Source organism: Drosophila sulfurigaster, chromosome 2L (assembly GCF_023558435.1).
Source record: "Drosophila sulfurigaster albostrigata strain 15112-1811.04 chromosome 2L, ASM2355843v2, whole genome shotgun sequence".
NCBI classification, from domain to species: Eukaryota; Metazoa; Arthropoda; class Insecta; order Diptera; family Drosophilidae; genus Drosophila; species Drosophila sulfurigaster.
In genome coordinates, this window is record NC_084881.1 from 11,095,079 (window position 1) to 11,115,842 (window position 20,764).

The following is a 20,764-nucleotide window of genomic DNA, read 5'->3' on the forward strand; positions in this document are numbered from 1 at the left end:
ATTTTAAGTAATAATTTTTTAAAGATAATTTCGTGATTCGTCTCTCAGCTTTTGTTAGGATAGGTAAGGATATTTCATATGTGGGATATTAACATATACGGCGATATATGCCATAATGTGTTTGTATGCGCTACTTTGTATGTGTATGCGTCGACAATTTCGCAATGGCGTTTCCTGGGCTGGCACTGGCTAGTTGTTGTTGGTATGTTGATAGGGGTTGATTTACTGACTCTCATCTAAATTGAAATGACTTTTGTGACATTGTGTATTGGTTGCACACACACACAGACACAAACTCACATGCACATAAATGAGTGCCTTCTCATATATAGAAAGAGAACTATAAACAGGCAGAAGACTACTTAGCGGACTATATCTTATATATTATGGCGTATATTCGCAATTTTGGGGGTGGAGTAAAATCGGAGTTTTGGCATGCGGCAAGTGTGGGTCTATTACACAGTCCATTGAGTTGCCCCTGGATATATGCATACACATACACACATTTACGTAGTCGGTCTGTGCCCTAGATCGTAGTATAGTATGTTGCCCCACGCGTGCATAGCCCAGCCCAGTGTCGTCGCTTTTATACTATCCTGCGGTTATATTAACCAGTCAGAATGCAAAGTCATTTGCAGCTACGCCAACGCACGCTTTTCCCCCTTTCATATCCCCTTAACACACCACACGCTGTCATCTCTTCGGTCCTCTCCCCAACTCTGCTCGAGCCCATCAATATGCACTCACACATACGCATACTACTACGTCGTACACACACACACACACGCACACATGGGCATCCCGATTGTGTTTTATTCGTAGACACACATGGGCATGCCAAATTTGCGGCATCAAGAAGTCGCATTTTTCTATGGCTGCCTGGCAGAAATTTCTTGTAGAAAATGTGCCCAGCTCTTGCCGAAAATCTGTGCTTAGATTCTAGTGCGTAGTTCGGAATATGCAAAATAAAAATACGCTCAAAATATATGCTAAATAAAATGTTTATTGTACTTCAAATTAAATTTATTAAAACTAATACAATGAGTACCGCCTTAAATTTTTATATAATATTATCTAAACAGTTTTACTTATAACTAAATAATCTATGTTAATAGCTAAAAGAAAAAATGACTTTATTTCGCCGCTTTGTTTATTCTTCGCCCTGGACAATGCCTTGTAGTATTTTATTATCCAAAATAGCTCTTTCGTGGTCCTCAAAACTGTAAATATAAGTGTGTGTTTAAAGTAAGCCACGCCCCTTGCGAAGAAAACTCACCACTTTTGTTGATTCGAACGCATGCGCATTAATTCTTTGCTCACTTCGAATTCAGTTCGAAAATCTTTCGAATTGAAGCTGGCTGTGAATTTGTGTCGACTGAACGTAAATTCATTCTTTGAGCTTATTTCTTTTGAACATCTCAACCAAATCGGAAGTGTTTTTATTTTATCTTTTTTTTGGTTTACACAGCCTTGATTTGCCGGCTCCGAGTGAGTAGCAAAATATTGAAGTTAAATGTTCCATTCGAAATCAATCTTATGATATTTGCTTGCAGCAGCACCAACCATGGATGGAAATACGCCTTTCTATAATAATCCGCGTTTCACTGCTGGCAATGCGCCATTTAACAATTGTCCCAATGGCAATTGTCAGCGAGTGGAAGCAGGCAGTCAAAGATCTTGTTGTCCTGGTGGTGTCTGCTGTCCAAATGGACGTTGTCCACAACGCGAGCAGGCTCCAAGACAGCAGCAACAGCAACAGCAGCAGCAACCACAGCATCCGGTTTGGAATTCCAACAATGGACGCTGGCAATAAACAAAAAGTAAAGCGAATCCGGCAAATCGGAGCACTCATTAAACTAAACACTATAGTATAATTGAAATGACCAACTCTCTCTCCCCTTACCGAATGGCTGTTTTGTTAGTAAATAAATATTAAATATAATATACATATTTCATGCAAAAGAATTGTGAAACTTTTTTCTTTTGTTAACATTGTCCATTTTATTAAATCGTATTTGCTGTTTCGCATATTACACGAGCTAACAATAAATATATATATATAATTTATTTTATTTATAATATTTAGTTTCGGTTTTGTTCGTGTTGGTTTTTTATTTTTTCCTTTTTCTTTTGTTTTGCAGATGGTGTTTCTCTTTTGTTGGACTTAATTGGCTAGGGGAACGTGTATTTTATTTGTTTACTCGTAAAGTTTCTTTATGCTTCTCATTGAAATGTAAGAATTTGTTGCTTAAAGTCTTTCTTTGGTTAGTTGTTGAAATGTTTGATAGTTGTTGTTGTTGTTGTTGTCGTTGAATGTGCTGTTTACTGATGTGCTTCAAGTCTTTTGAAAGTGTGATTTGGATTTATATTCCCCATGAAGCTTTTGGGCATAAAGAGTACAGATGTACATAAATTTATGTATGTTAAGATTGAAATACTTTTGTATATATGTAGCTGTCACATGTATATAATATTTGTAAATTATTATCAATGCAACTGTAGATGCTCTACAAAATACCGAATATCTTTTATTTATTTAACACTACGACCATTTTATTTAGCTAATTTATATTCCTTCTAAATGTCTTTTATTGTTTACTTCGTTATTTGTCTTTCGTATTTACAAAGTTTTCAGTTTAGAATCTGCTGTCATAGCAAAAGATTTCGAAAATAAAAACTGATAGTATAAATATTAATTGGAGGGAAATTTAATTCATTTAAGGTGTGTTTGGTTGGGAAGGCAAACTTGCTATGACAGCTTGAATTTAATTTAACTAAATATGTCTTTAATTTTTTTTTTAGTTTTTATTATATATAATCGATTGTTTCTTTATATCAGTGTAGTTAAATAGCAATTTTGAATATTGCTTTTTATTATTAAGGTTCCATTTATTTTAATCAACATTTATCATTGCTTTTCAGTTAATTGTTCTTATGCATTTGGAAGTAAAGTGTCATTTTATTCAGCTTAATAAGTATTTATCAATTTGTATATTTATTAATATTGATTTACCATTTATTAGAATTTCTGTGTGAGGTTTGTGTGTTGTGTGCTAATTAGGTGTTCTGTCTGTTTATCTGTCAGCCCATTAAAAGTCTGTATCTAAATTTTTGTTTGGTTAATTATAATTGATATAAGTGGCGGTGCTTGTTGCGTTATTTGGTAAGCTAATTATTGATTTGTGTTCTGTTCTATCCACTACTGGTACATACATACATTCCCTATAAGTTGTATAATTTTTATATTTTCGTTTTTCTATAACAATATTATTTTGTGCGCTCATCAGCTTTAATACATGCACAAATTTCGGCTCTAAACACACAAATCAGTTTCGGATATCAAATATTTATATAATTTTACAAGACAATTCAATTACATTTCTACAAATTGTCAATGATTGTGGCGTATGTAAGCAATTATTATTGTTTTATTCGGTGTATAATAAATAATGTAAATTTTAAAATATTTATAAAATTATATTGCAACTCGTTTGTTTGTTTTTTTTTTCAATAAATAAATTTTAAATGTATATAAAATCATACAATAACAGCCTTTGGTTGTTCTTAGCGCAAAAAACAATTTTTTGGTTAAAATTAATATAAATAAATACGTATACAAATATTCAATAAATAAGTAGTATTTCGATTAATGCCTTAACGTCTTTTTTAAGAAAGTAGTAAACGCAATTATTACAATTTGTTATCTAATCGGAGTTACACCTCACGTTCCAAATGACACATTTAATTGTCAAGGGAATTCGTGCGCAACTGACTATAGCAGGCCTGGCAAACCCGAACTGGTTTCAGAATGCGCAGACGCGAAATTTCGGATTCAAAGCGACTGCACTTGTTGCAAAAGACCTGACCACAGTTACGGCAATGATGCTTACGCTCATAAAGAGTGAATCTACGAGGAAGATAATGTTAGTAAATTCGTAAAAAGTTGTTGCTGATCAAACATACTTCACATGACATTTGACACACTGATCGGCACCCTCATCCTTGAGCCAATGATCTGCAACTCCACGACCAGGTTGCTCGGTTACGCTCCAGGAGAAAATGCGACCACGCGCATCACCTGCAAATTAGTAAATTACAATCATTAGTTTTAAGATTTGGCACATCTCTTTTATTCTCTTGGCGGTACTTACCAACATATAGTATTTTATGGTCTTTGGATACCGTAAGTGCTGTTATGCTAGCCGGTTCAGCATTATCTTTGCGGTCATAAGCCGTATGCATGGTTAGCTTTGATCTGAACATTAATTGACGTTGCCATTTGAAGCCTGGTAAAAGGGAAAATGCATATTAGTAGCAGAGGAATTGGATGGGGAAAGCATTAATAAAAATAAATAATTAAATATGAAACTACAAACCTTTTCTAAGCGCCTGTTCGCCTCGATGTCTGTCATTGTCCAACATGACGAAGCCATCCGTCAAACTGGTGTCTGATTTACTAGGTCGAATACTGTGCTCCTCTGTGAAAACGTTGTCATTAACAAATTGATATTAAACAATTGAATTTATTTAGTTACCATCAGCTGCTCTTTGATCTGTGCTGCAACCTGGTGCTTCTACCGTAGCTGATTTCATCTCATGCAGCGACTTAGCGCCTGTAATGGAGCTCTTTCGACGCTCCCCTGAAGGTTCCGGTTTAGCATTCGCGTCGGTGGATTTACTGGATTCGTTGCTATGCTGTGATGCCTCCGAGATGCTGCTCTCCGAAGCAGATTTCACAATTTCTAAATAGAGTCGACCATATTTAAATATGTGATTTACAAGGATTTTATCCGGTTAATTACCATGTTCTGGTTCCGGCTGCGAAAGGCTCTTCATTTGTTTGAAAATGCTCATTTTATCAGCCTTATTGTCGTCTACAGATACCGAGTCGGGTTTGTCCTGCGAGGTGACTTCCACGCCGCGCTTAAGCTTACGATCAATGGGCACTTGGGTATGCTCCAGTGACCACATCTAAAATTAAATGGTATTTGATTACTATTCACTATAAATATATAGAAATAGATTCCGACTCACCCTGACTACGCCATCAGTGGAACCTGTCATGACCACATTTTGCTGATCCCATTCGCGGATCTGTGAGAAGGCAACACAAAGAATTTGCTGCATGCGATCAGCGCTGCCCACGCACGTATTGACCATCGCCAAGGCGTCACCATTTATTGACCACACATGTAGCCAAGTTGCAGAACAGGTGGCAATTTCACCAGTCAGCTCATTAATGGCAACGGCAGCCACAACACCCGCATGTCCACGCAGCTGACGCACGAATGTGAACCGCGACATGTCCCAGACAATCGCAGTGCCATCTCGAGAGCCAGAAACAACGACATTATAAGCTGCGCTGGCAGCCAGGCAAGTGACAGCATCCGTGTGTCCATGCAAAGAATGTCTGACGCTGAGACTCTTGCGATTCGCGTCAAACTTCCAAATGGTCACCACAGAGCTGGTGCCGGCTGTGACAATCATCTTAGCATTCGGACAGGCACAAGTCAAAATCTCGCCAGAGTTCTGTGCTGCAGCCTCGGACACAAAGGATGCTCGATCCGTATCGTAGAGACCTACACGCAGCGAGTGATCAGCGAATCCCCAGGCAATATATTTGGTATACGATGGCGGCATCATCACCTTGTTCTGCTCCACAGCAAATACCGTTTTGTCTGGCTGCAATATTTGACCCACTGGCCCTTTAAGCTCTTTGATGGGTTGCAGACTGGGCTTCAGATTGTCCAGATTATGGAAAAATAGTCGATCTGTTTGCAACACAGTGCTGTTGCCCTGTATCAAGGCTGTCGGATCAATCAGCGCCGAGTGCCGTGAATTGCCCATTTTCTTGGCCGGATGCGCCTTTCTAAACAGCTGCTTGGGTATTTGACCAAAATTATTGATAAATCCAATTGTGGCATTTTTCTTAAGCGGGTCATCAATGCTAAAATATGAGGAAAGCATTAGTAAAGTATGTTAGGGTTGTTAAGAATATGTTACTTACTTGTAAATGTCCACGTTGCCTTCGTAGAAGAGATGATGGAATACATTGACGGCATCTACGGCGGCGGGCCCTTGCTGCTTGCATCCGAAGATCAAATCGATCCACTGAATGTACATAATAATACGTTAATGATGGTGTAAAAGAAAATTACCATAATATTGTATCAAAAACGTTATTTGCTGTCCCTTGTTGAACTATCACTTAAACACAAATACCTTGCACACACTCTCGATGTATAATTATTCAACTTACCAAATGCAAATGCTGACTAACGTGATCGCACTCGAGAGCACTTCGATGCAGTCGTATGAATTCTCTGGGATCCTGCTTGGCCCACGGCGGGGAGAATAACATGATTCAGTGTTTCACCATTTTGCTTGGTGCCCAGATCAAAGTTGTTGAAGTTACTGAGGAATTCGGGCAGATAGAAGAACTCTGGTATCAATTCCTTGACATCAGCCATGTTCAGCTTGGATGCCGACAGCCAAGCCTCTTTAATGCTGTGGAACATGCGATCAGCAAGATCAAAGTGACCACCTTGCAGCTTGAGAAACGGTTGGGAGAAGGGCTCCAATCGCACTAGATAGGAGCACACTATCATGGCGGAACTGTAATGGGTGCCATAGTGATACGGTGGAGTTTCACCATGCGGATCATCCCACTCCTTGAAACGTTTCTGGAACTGCTCCAAGCGTTCGTCCGCCTGGGCGCCCATGGGACGTGAGAAATCGCGGAATGTCTTGGGGTTGGTAAAGTCAAGCTCCTCCGAATCGTAATCGGCGAGAATCCAAGGGAATACCGGATACTGCATGAGATCATTGTAGCTGCGTCCCGCGAGCGTATTCAAATGCATCAGATACTGGAAATTGGAGATTTCGCCACGCACCCAGCGCTGAGTCACCGATGTCTCGCCAATGAGGCCACTAAACAGACCCGAGGTCTGTTCCACGCTAGCTGTGCGCTTCTGTCCGGCCACTGATTGCTGCGCGTTGTCGTTGAGAGCAGTGGCGAGCGCCAGGAATCGTTGGTTCACCTTGTTGCGCACCTTGCGCGGGAAACTCAACAAGTAGTTGCGTCCATCCTCGGAGAATACCTCTAGGGCAATTGGCTGCAGCAGATAGCGACGTTTATGCACTTCGCGAATTTCTTCGTAGGCGAACTTGGAGCACTGCCTCAGCTTGTGGCTAACAGCACGTGATGTGGACGATGTGGTGCCGCCTGAGTTAGGTATGATGGGCTCATAGGCACCTGGAGGTAGGGTGTCAATGTCGCGTATCTCGCGGTTCTTGAGCAGCGTGAAACCATCAACAATGTAGCAATGCTCCTTTCCAAACAGCAGAAGACCCTCAAAGGTGTCCAGTCCCTGGACACGAGCACAGCGAAACATGAAGCTGATCTTTTCCTGTTCTTCCAGCAGACGCAAGAATGTCTCGTTGTCGCTGGTCATCGACGTATCTTCCTCCTCCTCGTCATCCTCTCCGGCATTGCCGTCTAGTGATTCCTGTGGATATGGCGCACCGTGTGCCAGTAATTTGGGCGACACAGGTGGCGGCGGTGTTGAGGTGGAACTGCTGGCCTCCAAGCGATGTGGATGACTGCTAGCTTCCAGCGAGGATTGCTGTTGTATGGCATGTTGCTCGGCCTCTGCCAGTATCCTTGGCTGTTGCTGGCCATGCTGGAAATAGAGTTTGCTGTCTAGACTGCTAGCTACCTTGTACTTCAGCTGTCGATTGTCGGCTAACTCTAGTTCAGGTCGATAGGGATAATGCAAATAGAAGACATCGTTACGCATTGTCTTCTTGCGCATGCGATGCGGTCCTTCGGTGGTGTCCAGTATCCACTTGTCCAGCGTACAACAGCCACCAGGTCCCCAGAGGCCGCGTTCACGCGTTAGCTCTGTTTCGGATTGCACCCAATCTTGGTAAACATAGCGTTGTGTATGCTGCAGCATCTGCTGATATTGCTTCGTGCGCAGCTCCAGCAAATCCTTGATCAATTGCACATGAATGCTCGTGCATTCGTAGGCCGACTCGCGACTCATGTTCGACTTGGTTCGCACCAGTTCATCCTTCTTGACCTTGGTGCGACTGGCCAGGCGGGTAAGCCCACCAGTTACCTTTTGTATCTTGGACTGTATCTGATTGTGCAGCTCCCAGGGTACACGGTAGGAGGCTTTGCGTTCTGCTTCTACATAATTAAACCACAGCTTGGAGGCCAGCTCCATCACCTGCTCGCGTGTGGTCTGCAAATCGGGTGCCTTTGAGTTGGCGGGCGGTGGTGTCAACGATATCTTGAAGACCTCCTCGATGGCGGGCTTCTTGCACACATAGAGTTCCTCCCAGACGCGGAAAGCGGCGCCCACAATCAAATTACGACCCTGTAGAAAATTGTTTATTAAATTATTAAAGATTACTTTGGTAGACACGCTTGACTTACCTGCAGCTGATTGAGATCCTCGTCCTTGGGTTCGGTGGTCTCTGTTTGCGGATTCACATGCCAGGTGGTGTTACGACTAGTGGCTGGCTCCAGAATAATCTTCATGTCCGCGGTTAGCTGTAGCAGACAGTATGTGAGACAGCCAATGAACTCGAGCTCATGATTGCCAGCACCAAAGATGAGCAGGCGGTGCTGTATGATTTTGTGCAGCGCCTCCAGCACGCTCATCTGCTCGGCAATCGAGTCGTCGGTGGGACGTGAAAGTAGAAACAGTATACTGCGATTCAGCGAATGATGCAGCTGCTCTAGTGATAGCGACGACGAACGTCGCTTGGCCTGCGCAATCAGTTTGATGACAAAATCAAATATATCGTGAGGATTGCGTGTGAGGCATCCTTGCCACAATTTGTCCACAATGCGCGCTGTCAGATAGAAGACATTCGGTGCAATGTGCTGCGTGTGACTCTGCAGCAGTGGCACCAAAGGCAGCGCAGCCTGCTCGCCCACTAGCACGTCCGCTGCGAGCAGATGATCCATGAGTGCAATGATGATTTGTGTCTGGTACTGCACTTGCAGTGGCAACTCCGCCGTTTCTGGAGCAGCATCCAGTACAAGATCTATGACTGGCGTCGTCTTGCCGTGCATATTTAATCCTAGCGAGTCAACGACAATCACACGGAGAAAGTCTATGATGCACTTTCGCACCGGATGCGCTGTCAGCTTGGGTTGATTGGCCACAGCAGCATGTAGCGCCTCGGGTGGCGGTAGCACAAAGCTGCTGCCAGTGCCGTCGGTGGGCGTGGAAGCGCCACTATTCGGTTCAGACTCGCTGCTGCGAGCCTGCTGAGGAAAGAGCACCGCCACGAGTGAGGTGACAACATCGCCAGCCATCATGACGGGCGTAAAATCATTGAGATTCTGATAGAGACTGAAGAGCAGCTGTATGATTGTCTCCGGATGACTATGCAGCCACGAGGCGCATTCTCCGGCATGCACAATGGCACGCACCATGGCCAGCAGCACACAGACGCCTTCGGGACACACGTTAAGCTTGGGCAGCTGTGTGTTGGCCGAGACAGGAGCGCCCCAAAGGAAAGACCAGACGCGATCCAAGTCGAATTTCGTATGCTCTGTGGCAAGCACTTTAACGGGTTGTCCCATGATTAAAGCGGTGACGAGGAAGTACAACTCGGGCACATCTAAATGATGCTGCATCAGCCACTCCAGTAGTTGGAAACCTATTAAAAGAAAGTAATTACTAAGAGATATTATACGATTGCAATTTATTCGCTACTCACCGGGTATATTTAATGCTGCAGTGCGCACCTCGCCTGCAATTTGTGTGGGAAGATGTTGTATGGTATTTTGTGGTGTGGCTACGATGACGGTGCCAGTGCCATTGGTGGGCCGCTGATTCAGCTGCTGAGCGCCCAGACCTAGCAACTTACGCTGCGAAACCATCTCAGTGAAGCGTAGATAGCCACCATTGTGGGTGGCATCACGGAAACGCACCAGGAAACTCTCATTGGCGCAGATCACCACAAGAATACGCACAGCAATTATGACCGTCGTGAAGTGAACATGCGGCTGCATGAAGAGCAGCAGCCAATCCATGCCCAACGTCTTGGAGATGTCGTCACAGATCACATAGTTCACAGTGTTGCGAGGCGTGAAGAGCAATCCATGCAGAAGCGAGAGGCAGCGATTGCGCAAGTAAATATTCTGCGCAAGTCCATCCTGATCATCAATAGGCAGTTTCATGCTGGGCAACAGCACAGCACGCTCTGCATTGCCGTCGACTAGACGTGGTAATTTGGCAGCCACATATTGCCCGAAGAGCAGCAGATCCGTGTGCCTAGGTTGTCCGCCCAGCAGCGTCTCCAGCAGATTGAAGAGTATCTCGCGCGTGGAATGATCCTGAATGTGCGTGATGATGTGGAGCAGTTTCACCAGCAGTTGCAGATCACGCATTATCTTTACATTCTGTTTCTTCTCATTTGACTCCACTACGAGCTCAAGCAAATGCTCCAGCAGCGAGCGTAGCAATCCATTGGGTGCATTATGCCAAATCTCGAGATCACACAGTAAATCCTGGAAAGCCGTCACATTGGGTATTGCGGACATGTCATGGCCACTGTTCACCGTGCCTACAAGACCAAAGGTCAAGTGCAGAATGTGCGAGTTGAGCAGATGCTTCTTTTTCTTGAAGAACATGCCCAGTGTTTGATAACAACGCTTGCGATCCATCTCCGCTTGCGCGGCACGATTACTGCGCACCACACAAGTCAAGGCTTTGACGCCAGCATAAAGCGATTCCACATCTTGGGCCATGGCAATGATGCCAAGCAGTACATTGCAGCCACCCACAGTGTCAATCATCGCCGAGACTGGATGCGGACTAAAAACACGTACTCCCAAATAGCCGACGACAACGCCGCCCAGCGAACGTCCTGCGCCGGCCAAATGGCCAGCAGAATTGTGCAAAATCCTAGAAAAAAGAGGGATTAATTCAAGCGGCAGCTTATTGTATACTTTTAGTTACTCACTTGATGGGTGTGGCATTCTCGTGCGAATTCATGTTTAGCTGTTTGGCAATGCTCTTGTTATCTGCCCGACTGTAAACCTTGCGTATCTTGACCAGTGTCAGCTTGGACACAGCTTTAGCATTAAGTCCTAGTAGCACACGATCTTCAGGGACCAGAGGAGCCAATGGCTCCGCTTGTTTGCCTAGTTGTGGTGCCTGCAACGATCCCATGTAATGCGGCCCCAGCTGATAGATTGTTTGCACCGTCTGTTGGGTAAGCACATCCTCCAGTAGATGGCAGACGCCCTGCTTCCAGCAGAGTCGAGAGTAGCGACGCCAAATGGGTGGTGTGCCAATGTAGCCAAAGATCTGTGTCGCCGAGGTGAGATTGGCGCTTGTTGCGCCCGGATGTTGGGCAATATAGTGCAGTTTCTGGGTGTGCATGGGCACGCCATCTAAATAGAGCGATAGACTGGAGTTTTTGAGCACGGCACGATTGAGCACCACGACTAAATTGTGCCATTGTCCCTCGTGCAGCAAATCTGGACACCAGATGCGTGCAATACCATCATCCGAACCCTCCGGCTCCCAATCACCAATGCCTAGAAAGTAAATAAAGAGTTAGTAATGCTATTATATCGAAATTCAGATGATAACTTACTTTTCCTGGGCGTCACTAGTGTTTCCTGTGTGGAGACCACAATAGCCTTATCCCTAGCAGAGAGAAGAATCGATAAACAAGCCAAATTCTCCTCGCGCGGATTGTGTATGGTGCGCACCAAAGTCAACAGTCGCACACAATGCGGATCCGTCTTGGGATCCGAGAACTTCTCGACACAGAACCACGTCGAATAGCTGAGACCAGTTTGAGGCGGAAAGATGCGATCCCCCCGCACCAATGCCGCCAATGGTATTCGCATCAATGGTGCCACCAGCTGTGGCTGTGGCCTGCGGTGCCAGCGATGGCAGATAGAGGCAGCCAAAGCCTTCAGCCGACATGTCTAGCTCCACGAAAGGTGGCAGAGTGCTCGAGCCGTGTGCCCGAAAGTCTCGCGGTGTTGTCATCGATACTAGCGTCTTAATACGTGTTAAGGGCACTGGGCCACCCTGACGATAGGGCTGCTGGAGATCAATGTCGGCGCAGGACAACGGCTCGCCGAGACGTAGAAATTGCCGCAGTTCGGTGGGCTGCAGCGCCTGGGCGGCCAGTCGCTCCAGTATGTACTGCATGGGCACGTGCAGCGGATGCAGTTCCTCAGCCAGCGCACGACGTGTTAGACGTAGCAGCTGTTCGGCCAGACCATGATCGCACATGATCTGCTGATTACGTTCGTTGCGCACCAGCGATTTGATGATCTCACTGAGGTAAACCTGCAGTTGAATGGCTTGGAGCGGAGCCTCATCGTTCTGCACCCCAGGCAGCAGCTGCAACATGCAGAGCACGACGCCGGGATGCACAATGCGTGGCTCTGGCGTCGGCTGGGTGAGATTCAGCTGGCTGGGATGCACGGGAGCAGCGAGTTCTTTGCTGGGGGAGCGCGTATGTGGCGCTGGATCAACGAAGAGCGTTATGACGCCGCTCAGATTCGGCGACTCAAAGTTGTCCAATGCGATGCTATAAAGCAGGCGGAACACGACGCAAATGTAGCTCAAAGAGCTGGGAATATCGTCGGAGAAGCTGCGAGAAAACATTTGATAAAGATGCAAGTATAACAGACCAATAAACTCACTTAAAGCTGAGAATGTCGCCGCTGAAAACATCATGATAGTATTTTAGTAGCGTCTGTTGTGGCTCATAGCTGCCAGTGAAATCTTGTAGTGTGGTGTCACCGCCAAAGCAGCCGAGTAGTCGCAAAGTATCGCAGAGCGAACTGTTGCAGATCTCCTGATGAAAGAACTTGGCATTCGCCGGCTCAAAGCGCATGGCGGTCGCCAGCGTTTGACAGACGATTTGCAGCAGCAGTATGAGATCCTGTTGGGCAATCCCTGGTTGAGACTGTGCCATGCTGCCGTCCAGCGATACAAAGACGCTGGTCAAATAGACAAAGCCCCCTACTTTGCGAAAAACGGTGCGTGTGCGATGCGAATCCTTGAGACAGCCCAACAGCATGTTCAGTATTTGTATCTTGAACTCCACCTGATGCGGACTGATGCTGTGCATCAGCGACAGAATGTAAAGCATGTCATCGTCACCACCAGCGGAGAGTATCAACTCTCGGACGATGCCCAGTGCCTGGGGACGGCAATGCTTGAACTTGACCAGCTCATGGATGCACTTAGCGCCGCCGTATTCTCGAAACAGTTGCGCATTATTGCTGGCGCCGCCGCCAAGCAACATGGTGAGCGCCTCCAATACATGCTTACCCAGCATGTCAAGCAGATCCTCCGGGTCCTGCTCGGAGGCGGGCTGCACAACAAGCGATTCATCACCATTGGTTATTTGCCGTACATGATCTGCATAACGGTTAAGGCAGCTGACAAAGATCTCGAGAATGCCCACCTCACGATACACATCCTTGAAGACGCTGTTGTGTCGCAGTATGTTGAGCAGCGTCTTCAGACAGAGAATGCTGCACGATGTGGATTGGTTGTGCTTCAGCAGTAACGACAGACTGATGAGTTCCTTGCAGGGCACAAAGTTCAACTGAAACACAATGAACTCGAGCAAATCGTAGAACTTCTCCTGAATCTGTGGGCTTTTCTGATGAATGCGTTCCGCAAATGTGCTCAACGTATGTTCTGATTCGAGTATGAAGTAATTGGCATTCTCTGAATGATATACACGCGATATGGCGTCCAGTATGGTGCAGCACAACGCAGGCGTTGTGGACTTGAGAAACACTGTCTGCAGTACTTGGAAAGCGTAGACATTGCGCACACATGTCTCCCGGGAGCTGGCCTGTGGAAGCTGGAAGTTCTGCAGCTTGAAGACCGTGTTGAATTGTGCTGCAGGAGGACGCAGCTCGTAGAAACCGCACATGCAGAGGGATGAGATCATGAGCACCAAGTTGCGTATTGCCGCCTGGATTTCCAGCGTTTGACTGCGCGCATTATCGAATCTACAAAGCGCAGAAAGAGATTGATTAGCGAGTGTTTATATAAACTATTTATTTGAGACTTACTTGAGCAAAAAAGTCGCTGAGAAAGACGTAGCCTTGGGAGGCACGAAAGTCGTCCATTAGTATCTGGGATACTTGACTAGAGTCCTTGAGAAAGCAGAAGACGGTGACAAACATTTCGACTATCTCCAGCGGATTACCAAACGTCAAACGTTGCATATTGTCAACGCACAGCGCCATGCAGCCCTTGGCTAAAGACGTGGAAGAGAGCATACATTAGTATAGTCCAATTTCTAGTAGGAATTAGTACTCACAATGTATGTAGGTAACAACGGCATCGGTCAGACCGTGTCTTGAGATGGTGGTGAGTATCTCCGCCGCATTCTTGCGCCACACAATGTTCTGCATGGGGCAGGGCGAGGTAATGGCCGAGAATAACAGTGTCAGATCATCCATGCGCGCCAGTTCCTCAGCCGGATACGGATACGAGCAAAGTTTTACCAGCAGCTGCACAAAAACTTTCTGCAACAGAGTGCGACGCTCGTGGGCATTGAAGTCACTGACAGTGGCTCCATCTGCCGGTGGCTCATCGTCTTCCACGGGCGGCAGATCGAAAAACAAGTATAAACACTTGACCAGCGTCGAGGGCACAGCTGCGGCTGTCATGACCTAGAAAAAATAATACTTGTGATTACTTCAAGGGAACTTCGAATGGGGAATGCGTCAAAGAGATAAGCAGAAAGGCAAGTAAATGATCGGGTTTCAAAATGCAAGCGCTGAATGTACATACATACATATAAATGCAGAACATTGGAAACATGACTTTCACGCAAAATATGATGCAATTTGCAAATCAAATAAAAACAATTATCCTATGTACAATATGTTAGTAACATGAAATGTACAATATTAATAAATATCCTTAAGTAACACAAATATACATACATATGTATATGGTATATTGCCCGTTTAACTGAACATTTTTAATACACATTAGATAATTCGGATGACTCAAAAATTATTATCAATTATTATTATTATAGAATGCAGTTACAGTTACACTCTCTCAGCCAAAAGTTATTTCCACTATATCGCTCACCTGAATAAGCGAAACGTCGCCGTTAGCCAAGAGATTCAGTGTGGCTAGCAGGAGCCAGCCACTGCTAGTATCCTCCGTGGTCTCTACCTCCAGGAACTTGACAATCGCTATGGAGGCAGCCTCAGTGCTTTGATTAGAGGCGCGTTTCCGTATTTCGCTGACCATGAGACGCGACACTTGCTGACAAAAGGCGACGACATCCCAGAACTTTTCGCTCATGTCATTGGCGGGGCAGCTGCTAAACACCTGATGCTGTTAATTGTAAAATAATTATATTAGTTTAATATATGATAATTAAATTGACATTCATTACTTTGCAGAAGAGAGGCAGCATTTCATAGAGTTTGCCATCGCGTTCGGTTTCACTGAGCGGCTCCTTGGGATGCGTGTATTCGTTGAAGAGCTTTTTTAATGTGGCCAGACTCATTTGTATGCGTGCATCGAGCAGTGCATCCTCAGCAGAAACAGAATTAGAAGAAGCAGCAGCGGCGCCACGTCCGTTAGCGTTGTTGCTGCTATTATTACTGGAATTTGTATTGCTGCCGCCACTGCCTGTAGCATTGACAGCGCTGCCGCTGCCAGCGCTAGCAGCGCCCCGCAGCTTTCGCATAACATTCATTCCTTAGCCGTGTGTGTGCGAGTGAGTCCGCTCTGTGTATGTGTGTGCTCGCTGCTGTTGAACGTTGTTGTTGCTGCTGGTTTATTTTGCTTTGCTGGTTTTCAAACTGGAAATGCGCACAACAAAATTGTATTATTCAAATCAATTGTTTGCTAATCACATCATCATCACCATCAACGCTTATTTGACATTCTATTGCCTTCTACAAAAATAACAGAAATTGCACCCGCTTTAATTAGCGTCTCCGTTGTAGTCTGTGATTCACCGGCGGTTAATTTTCTGAACTGCTCGCACTTGTTTCGCACACTTGGAATCGTTGTTGTTGCTTAAGCAAATGAAATTTTTTTTGCTGAGCTTTTTAAAGCGCAATGTTTACACACACATACAAATACATATACTTGCAAACAAAGTAAACGAACGTGCGAACATTGGCCTCATGTGTGTGTGTATGAGGATATTGTTATTGATGTGGGTGGGAGGTAGGAAGAGAAGAAGCACACACAAGAGGAAATGTTTAAGCGTGGGCGAGTTCAATTGGGGTTAAATAAAGCGAGTGCGAATACTTTGGCAGCAAGCTTATCAATAAATCAAGCACAAATATTTACACTTATTCCGATTGCGCACAAACAATAACAATAATAACAGCAACAGCTGTTTGAAGTTTACTCAACACTCAGTCAGAGCTTTATTACTATTGCCTTTTTCTCGCTGCCAACGCATTTGGGCCAAAGTATCTATAACAGCAGAAGTAGCAGCTGAAAACGGGCACAACTACAACTAACGGCTGTTCGTTTTCTGTTTTCCTGATTCCACGCACATTCTTTACGCGCTCTTTGTTTTGCTCGTTTCAATCGCGATGCTACGACAAAATTTATTGATTTTTCTGCTCTCTTTTTTTCGCTTGCTCTCTCTTTCTCTGTCTAGTGAAGCACCATCACTTGAACACAAATTTGCAAATTTTCACACGCATTTTTTGCGCTGTTTGCATAACTTTTCGCACTTACTTTTGCAACACATGTTTAGCATGATTCTTGCTTGTTGTTTTGATAATATTTTTATGATTTAATTCGTTAAATTTCACATTGAAAAACTCATTTTTATTATTTAGTTGCATACGAGTGTTTAGCGTAAACGTGACCGTAAGTTCAATTTTCAAAAAAACACTAATTTATGTCAATAAATATACCAATTCTATAATGACTGGCAATCAAGAAACATGAAGATTCGCCTAATGTGTGGAACACAAATCATTTAAATTGTAATATGAATAAATTGCAAATTATTGGAAATGATTTATTTTAGTAACAAGCCTTAAATGTTGAAATTCGCATGCCGCTCTCCAATATTTCCAATAAGATTTTAAATGTAAATAACCGACCAGCTGACTGTGTTGTAAAACGCATTTGGGCGTCTGCAGCGTTGCCAATTCAATATAAATAGAACTCGCGCTGCCATATCATAAACAAGTTATTTGGCGCGAATTTAAAATTTAACTAAAGAAAATATATGTATGGTAAAAAGGCCTAAGTAAGATAGGAATTAGAAAACTGTCATGTACTTTAGTGTGCATGACAGAAAAATAATTTAAATATATTCTGGATCATCAAAAATCAAAAATGGATCGTATGTTGTCGATTGATGATGGCTCCATGGTCATATCGGATGACCCGTCCAAGTCCAGTTCCGGCTCATCCAGGGCAGTCTGCATAATGCCTCCACGTCCCGGCACCGCCTCCAAGAACTTTAAAGAGCTGCTCATACCACGTGACCAACTGACGCCGGTCACATTCCCCATTCAGGAGGCACAACGCTGGCTCACTTTGGTGGGAAAATTCGATAAAGTCTACCGCTTTCCGCTGCCCACCATACTGCCCAAAGTCATACAGACGCGCTTTGTGCCCAAGGGCGAGATCCCCAAAGATGTGGCGGTCGATCGACGTCGTCGTCAATATGCCAAAATGAATCTCGTCGAGGAGCTAAAGAAAGCAGGTTTAACAGACGATGTGCTACAGCCCACCGAGGAGCAATACAATCTGATGTCCGAGTTTGCATTTCCCCACAAGTTCCCGCTAAGCTTCTTCGATGACAGCAACTACGACATCAGTTCGCCCGAAGCCTGGTTCGAGTTGGGCATCGTTGGCGATGTCCACTATCCTTTGCCAGCTCGCGCTTATCTTCCGTACAATCGCAGTCTGCGCAGTTGCCGTTGGGCGCTGGCTGCAGTGACTGCTTACAATCCCAAGACGGATCTCTGGACACTCGTCTCGCTGGAGGATGAATGCACCTACGATGTACCCAAGTTGCAGTTCATGTTTCTCGCCGAGGATCCGCACAAATACATTCAACGCCTGAAGTCGGCGATTCATGAGCGGCACAAGGGCGAACAGTTGATGCTGATGGAGCTGATTGTGGACTGTGTGCTACACGATGACATCGAGTCCACCACCTTCCAGAGTTTTAAGCCGATTGAGGAGATACTGCAGCAGTCCAAGGTCTCCGAGCAGTTCAAGCGTCGTCTTCGCTCGGAGGTTAACATTGTGTTTGAGCGTCTGATGGCGCTTTATGAGCTGGAACAGTTCATCATTCAAATGCCGAAGGAGTTTCCGCAATTCCGCAATATTTCCCTGAAGGAATTTATGCCCACAGCTGCTCGTGAGGACTTCGCAGATCGGGAGCGTCGCGAATTGCAATCCTTGGGTCTGGACATCAAGAAGAAACGCTACGGTTGGCTGCGGGCAAGCCTTTTTTACTGCGTGGGGGGCATTGAGGCTATGATGGGCGTGGCAACCGAGTGTCAGCAGATCGAGCGTCTTTCGGTCTTTGTGTGCAATTTCAACAAGCCGACAGCTCTCGTGGACTTTATGCAATCGCAGGAGGCGCACAGCGATAGTGTGGCCACGTTTCTCAAGGTCTACTGGCCACAACAGTTAACCACAGTGATAACCCTAGTGCTCAGAGCTCTAGGCAAAGGTTGGCTGGACATTTCGCTGAAAAATTGGACGGTGTATGAGATGTGTAAGATCTCGAGGTTTCTGCTGCAGGTCAAATTCCGCATGCAGGAGTCGATGGAGGTCTTGTTGCTGACCTCGCTGATTAACTTTAGCAAACTTGTGTGTGATCCTTGCATTCAATTTCTGTCATTGAAGAACAACTACAAGTGGACAAGTGATTTTATTGAAACAGAATTTCCCTATGCGAAGCCCGTGTTCGCCTTGACCATCGGCATCAATGAGGATCGCAAGGTGTTTTATTCCACGCATCCGGATGAGTTTCAGCCTGCGTTAATGGACATCTTCAAGCGGGGACTGGAGAAGACGGCAGGAGTGCGCATCATCGATGCGGATGTCATGACCAACATGAAGTTTGCCCGAAACCTATTTATATTAACAGTTGAACTCATTGAGGAAGCGTTTATTGTACAAAACGAGCTGATGAAAAGTTGTTATGCTTTGGCGGTGTTACCTTTGAAGGCTTATGCGCGACATTACGAGAGATTCATTGAGTTTTATTTGCTCAACTTGGTGGAGTTTATGAAGGATTATGCTGCGGCAAAAAAGCCATCGTCGCAGGTCAAACGAGATATTATTGAGTACAAGCGACAGAAAGACGAAGTTCGTCAAATATTGCCAGCCTTCATCACCATCGGACCGTTCTACATCAATGTTGACACGATGAAGCAGTTTCTGGTGAAGAAGTACATCGATCTGGTACGTCGCATCTTCGAATACTATGTGGACCGCATGTACGAGACAAATGAATTGATACTCGACCGTTGTAACGAGGTCTTCCATCGCATTGCCAGGCGTCCGATGAGCATTGAGCATTTGTTTGAGATACGTGATTATGCTTTAACAGTGCCGGATATTGTAGATGAGATCAAGGCTGATATACAGGTCATGTGGCTGGAGTATGACATGTTGGATAGCTTCTTTTACAATCTGTCCGATCATCAGTTCGCCATGAAGTGGAATGCCTTCGCCTGGCCGCATCAGATCATGGTGCGTTTATCCACGCTGAAGGACGAACAGAAACTGGACATCGAGGAGTTTCTGCGTCAGCATTACAGCGAATGTCAAGGCTTCGAGGAACGTCTCGAGTCGCTCAACGATGAAGTGCAAGCTTACTCACTTGTCTTCAATCCTAGTCGAGCGCAAGAAACCTCAGTGGACATTAAAAAGACCTGGGCATTGATCAGGGAACTAGAGAAACTCGGACGCACATTGCAGTTTCGACAGGAACTTTTCGAACTGGAGCCGCTTTCCACGGAGTTTTTGACTAGCATCATAGAAAGTTTTCAGCCCTACAAGAAATTGTGGTACGCTTGCGCCAACTTTCATAAGCTGGAGGATGCCACATTGGGCAATCCCATTGCACAACTCGATCTCGATGAGGTGTGGACAACTCTGATGAAGCTGCGCACTGAACTGGTCGAGTCCCTAGAAGATTTTAGCGAGAAGTCCGAGATTATGGATGTCGCAAATGTATTTATAGGAAAGATTGATGAGTTTGTGCCCGTTTACAATAGTGTTAAGGATCTGCGCAACGAGAACTGGATGTATCTGCATTGGATGGAGCTGAGCAAAGTCGTTGGCACCGAAATCAAGTATTCGGTGGCATTGAACTACATGTATTTGGTGCGCAAGGGCATCCTCGGCTTTCTGCCCGAAGTGCACGAGATCTCCCTGAGGGCTACCGATGAGGCCGAGGAGATTCGCAGGGCCATCGAAGAGGAGGAGCGTCGCAAGCAGGCCGAACTCGATGCGCTGCTGATGCGCAAACAGTTGCGCAAGTGCCGCAGGGATATTCTATAAAATATGTCACAACTGCAGGACAAATTACCACTGCAAGAAAGACTTAATTTAGATAGCAGTTTGTTAGCTTCACTTATTAAATATACCAATTCCAGCAGTCAAAAAAGATTCAATACATTTCTTTTCAGTTACTCAAGCTTTTTTAACCCTAGGGAAGAATAAAGTCAAGATCGGTTTACCGACGAAATACGGTAGACTGGGAGCACATA

The 20,764-nt window shown here is 45.1% G+C and overlaps 2 protein-coding genes and 1 long non-coding RNA gene across 3 annotated transcripts; 2 read left to right on the forward strand and 1 right to left on the reverse strand.

The window, feature by feature from the left end:
* The first annotated feature begins 1,282 nt into the window (after positions 1 to 1,282).
* On the forward strand, positions 1,283 to 1,965 carry LOC133842959 (uncharacterized). The gene is made up of 2 exons (XR_009894801.1): positions 1,283 to 1,488; positions 1,554 to 1,965. It is a non-coding gene; the product is annotated as an uncharacterized LOC133842959 (long non-coding RNA).
* On the reverse strand, positions 1,532 to 16,905 carry LOC133834870 (WD repeat and FYVE domain-containing protein 3). The gene is given in 21 exon segments (XM_062268419.1): positions 1,532 to 3,907; positions 3,964 to 4,078; positions 4,152 to 4,286; positions 4,377 to 4,478; positions 4,536 to 4,742; positions 4,803 to 4,971; positions 5,035 to 5,947; positions 6,008 to 6,111; positions 6,260 to 6,349; positions 6,351 to 8,384; positions 8,444 to 9,681; positions 9,742 to 10,931; positions 10,990 to 11,569; positions 11,629 to 11,857; positions 11,859 to 12,645; positions 12,698 to 14,034; positions 14,099 to 14,277; positions 14,341 to 14,695; positions 15,126 to 15,371; positions 15,439 to 15,850; positions 16,749 to 16,905. Coding segments are annotated over 20 exon segments (10,482 nt in total). The 5' UTR covers positions 15,745 to 15,850; positions 16,749 to 16,905; the 3' UTR covers positions 1,532 to 3,741.
* Positions 16,906 to 17,278: 373 nt separating this feature from the next.
* LOC133839736 (dynein axonemal heavy chain 1) lies at positions 17,279 to 20,594 on the forward strand. The gene has a single exon (XM_062271373.1). It carries the CDS (start codon positions 17,361 to 17,363, stop codon positions 20,553 to 20,555), a length of 3,195 nt encoding a protein of 1,064 aa, XP_062127357.1. The 5' UTR covers positions 17,279 to 17,360; the 3' UTR covers positions 20,556 to 20,594.
* The last annotated feature ends 170 nt before the right edge of the window (positions 20,595 to 20,764 follow it).

Excerpts from the sequence above, each read along its gene's own strand:
- LOC133839736 (XM_062271373.1), top strand. The coding sequence starts at position 17,361 with ATGGATCGTATGTTGTCGATTGATGATGGCTCCATGGTCATATCGGAT.